This window comes from Malania oleifera, chromosome 2, assembly GCF_029873635.1.
Source record: "Malania oleifera isolate guangnan ecotype guangnan chromosome 2, ASM2987363v1, whole genome shotgun sequence".
Classification (NCBI taxonomy): Eukaryota; Viridiplantae; Streptophyta; class Magnoliopsida; order Santalales; family Ximeniaceae; genus Malania; species Malania oleifera.
The window spans coordinates 62,540,447-62,544,507 of NC_080418.1; the positions used below are offsets into that span (position 1 = coordinate 62,540,447).

At 38.2% G+C, this 4,061-nt stretch overlaps 1 protein-coding gene across 1 annotated transcript; it reads left to right on the forward strand.

The window, feature by feature from the left end:
* The first annotated feature begins 1,016 nt into the window (after positions 1-1,016).
* LOC131148217 (trans-resveratrol di-O-methyltransferase-like) lies at positions 1,017-3,570 on the forward strand. Its single transcript, XM_058097945.1, has 2 exons — positions 1,017-1,844; positions 3,223-3,570. The coding sequence occupies exons 1-2, from the start codon at positions 1,017-1,019 to the stop codon at positions 3,568-3,570; spliced, it is 1,176 nt and encodes a 391-aa protein (XP_057953928.1).
* The last annotated feature ends 491 nt before the right edge of the window (positions 3,571-4,061 follow it).

The window sequence follows — 4,061 nt, forward strand, 5'->3', positions numbered from 1 at the left end:
TACCATCTTTATTATAAATTGGTAATATATATATTAATATATATATATATATAGAGAGAGAGAGAGAGAGAGAGAGAGAGAGAAATAAAATTAGCCATTGAGGCAGTATTAATAAACAAAAATAAAATCGTCCATTAAAGCGGTATATATATAAATATATCAGTTGGGTAGAGCATCGTGCTGATAACGTGTTATAAAATAATATAGGACTAAATAAACGTGGATAATCAGAAAGTAATGAAAACAAGTAAAATAAATAAATAAATAAATAAATAAAAGTGAGACCGGATTTACGTGGTTCGATTTATACCTACTCCACGGGCGAATAGGATTTGAAATCCATTATTTTACGAGAAATTACAAAATATATCTGACTTTTGTACAAATATCTCACCTTCTTACCTAATAAAATATCTCACTTTCTTTTTTCTCTCATACTTCTCTTTTCTCTATTTTCTGCATATTCAATATTCTGCACTCTATATTTTGCACTCTACACTCTTTGTTTTTCCTCTCCTTATCTCAATCAGATGATTCCATTTATATAGTCGTGGAATGAGCAAGTGAATTTGTCTAATAATAATAATAAATTTACGTGATGTTGAAGACATGAATGGTGACATCCACCATTCATTTCACAACAATATATAATTTTTATTCTTTTTTCTTTTCCTTTTCTTTCTTTTCATTTTTCACGGAACTCGCCTTCTCTCTTTTCTTTCTGTTTCTCTCTCTCCCGTCAGCACACTTTCTCTCTCTGTCTCACAACTCTCTCTCTCCTCCTTTTCTCTGTTCTGTCCGTTAACCTTAACTTTTTCCTGAAATAATTAGTCGCACATTCGTACACAGTGCGAGCCTAGCTAGAAATCATATCCCCTATTAATCCTGATCGGCAATGCAGAACTGCTCCATCTCCATGTATCTCTATATATAGACACGCACCCACCAATGCCTTAAGCATTTACTTGTACAAACCAGTTAGGATCGATTAACAATATCTTCCATCATCATCATATATGGAGTTGGCCAATGGGGATCTTCATAATAAGCGAGCCAGTACTACTGATGACCATGAGGATCTCCTCAAGCCTCAAGCTCACATATGGAACCACATCTTCAACTTCATAAACTCCATGTCCCTCAAGTGTGCCATCCAGCTGGGCATCCCCGACGCCATCCACCGCCACGGCGGCGGGCCCATGGCCCTCCACCAGCTGGTGATGGCGCTGCGCGTCCCCCCCGCCAGAGCCCCCGCCGTCGCCCGACTCATGCGCCTCCTCGTCCACTCCAGCTTCTTCGCCTCCGCCAAATGTAGAATCAACGGCCACGAAGAAGAAGAAGGCTACGTCCTCACGGCTGCCTCCCGCCTCCTCGTCAAGGACGACCCCATGAGCGTGACACCGTTTGTGCTGGCCATGCTGGACCCCGTGCTGACGGAGCCCTGGCACATGCTTGCCGCCTGGTTCCAAAACGACGTCCCTTCGGCGTTTCAGTTGGCGCACGGGAGGCCCTTTTGGGAAAACGGGGGGATGAGTGGAGGGGGACTGAATAAGCTGTTTAATGAAGCGATGGCCAGTGACACCCGGCTGGTGGGGAGGGTGGTGGTGAGCGAGTGCCGGGGAGTGTTCGAGGGGGTGAAGTCTGTGGTGGATGTGGGCGGGGGCACGGGGACTTTGGCTATAGCCATCGCGCGGGCGTTCCCGGCGGTGAGGTGCACGGTGCTTGACCTGCCGCACGTGGTTGAGGGCTTGCAAGCGCAGCAGCAGCAGTGGTGTGAGAATTTGCAGTTTCTTGGAGGAGACATGTTTGAGGCTATTCCACCCGCGGATGCTGTATTACTTAAGGTATGTATTCGTGCATTAAGCTTGTACGTTATGTCCATACCAATCACCTAAACTATTACTTCTGCACGGGAATTGTCCGTATGTTTATTTTCTTAATTAGACAGCAACTGAAAATGAATATTTCTTTGGAGCAAAGGGTGACCTTGGCCCTAGCTTGGTCTGATCCCTCCCTCTTCATCTTATTAACTCTTAAAAAAAAAAAAAAAAGGAAGAAAAATTAATAATTTTTTGAAAATATTTTAGTGATTTTTCGTATATCGTGTCCAACAACATAGATTTCAAACTTTAAATTTGAATTTATCTTGATTTACATAAAATTTAATATCATTTTATATTACATTTTATTTAAATTTACAAAAGTCAAAATCTAAGACCTCTATCAAGCATAAGGTTAATAAATTTTCACCATGAATATGATTCCTTAGAAGTTCAGCTAAGCAAGATATATATATACAATAGGAAACAGCCAGCTCTCAACACATACTTTGTCTCTCTCTCACACACACAAATGCAACAAAGTGCGATACTCCATAAATGGGATATATATATTAATCTTATATATATATATATATATATATATGCTATAATTTTAATTTTAACTAAACAATAATTGAAAGACTAGAACTTGAATTCTATATCCATATCAAATACTCCTAAAAGTTTAAACTTGTTGAGTGATAATCAAAAATAGTTTTAATAACTCTTCAGGAATGTTAACAGGTGTAATACATGTTTGCAAATTCTTCACTAACAGATCTAATATTCTTTAATTTTGGCCTCTCTCTCTCTCTCTCTCTCTCTATATATATATATATATATATATATATATATTTATATATTTGATCCTAAACTTGCCAAATAAACACAACCTTAACACATATCACATGAAAGATATATCACATATATGTAAAAAATTATTAAATATCAATGTTATACCCATACTGATTGTGAATGAAATTTGTTTATGTCATTTATATATTACTTTCTCCTAAAATTATATCATAAAGTAGTTTCAATAATTTCAATCATAATTAAACCAAATGCCTATAAAATAATAATTATCCTTTTTCAAGCTCTTTTCTCCTAAAATTGTTTTGAATGAATAGAATTGGCCTGGACTTACATGTAACTTTATGAAAGGTGGACCCCGCTGCATGCATGAGGTTCCAAGAAAGACTAAAGGACAACTCCAATAGATTAAATATTTTCCTATTGCTTCCACATGTTTAAGCAGGGATATTGAAGAGATTGGATTCCAGGTTGTGCGCAATTCCCAATACACATTTTCTAAAGCCTGAATAAAATATTGTGCGGGTGGATTCTTTTTTTATGATTTTTTTCCCTTTCCTACATTTTTAAATATATGCACAAAATGTAGTGGATATTGCATGATTGGAGCGATGACGAGAGCGTGAAAATACTAAAGCGATGCAAAGATGCCATTCCCAGTAAAGAAAAGGGAGGCAAGGTGATAATAATCGACATGACATTAATGGATCAGAGCCTGCAGAAAGGAAGATTATCAACTTTAAACAATGATAATGATGATAAGCGGTCTCAATCTGTGGAAACACAACTGTTCTTTGATGTGCTAATGATGACTTTGCTCACTGGGAAAGAGCGGACTGAGAAAGAATGGGCAAAGCTCTTTTGCGAAGCTGGCTTCAGTGACTACAAGATCACCCCCGTCTTGGGTTTAAGAACTCTCATTGAGGTTTATCCCTAACTAGTTTATGTTGAAAATTAAACTTGACGAGGGTCATCGGCAGTCGCACCAATTAGCTGTTTCTATTGACATTGGAGATTGGCGGCTACCAACTCTTCATCAACTTCAGCCCACCATTATTGATTATAATCTTCACTTATTGTCAAATACTTTGCTATAAATAGATATGTGTGGGTGTGTGTGTGTGTGTGTAATATAATGTGTGGTGTAGAGAGAGACATTAACCAGTGAGAAGAAGTGTTTGTGTATGTTGAATTCCTCCGTAATTTTTTAGATTAAAATCAATTGAGTGTTTATTGTGCAAATTGAGTGTACTCCTCACTGAATTTCAATCACAACCAGTGATTGAGTGAGTCCCCTCCTGTCACCTCCCGAATCCGGTAATGGGACTCAGGGGTGAATTAGTAACCTAACATGTCCTTGTACCATATAAAATACCAATGATACACCATAATGAATGAGGGTCCAACCCTGTGGAGTTCCTGTACACC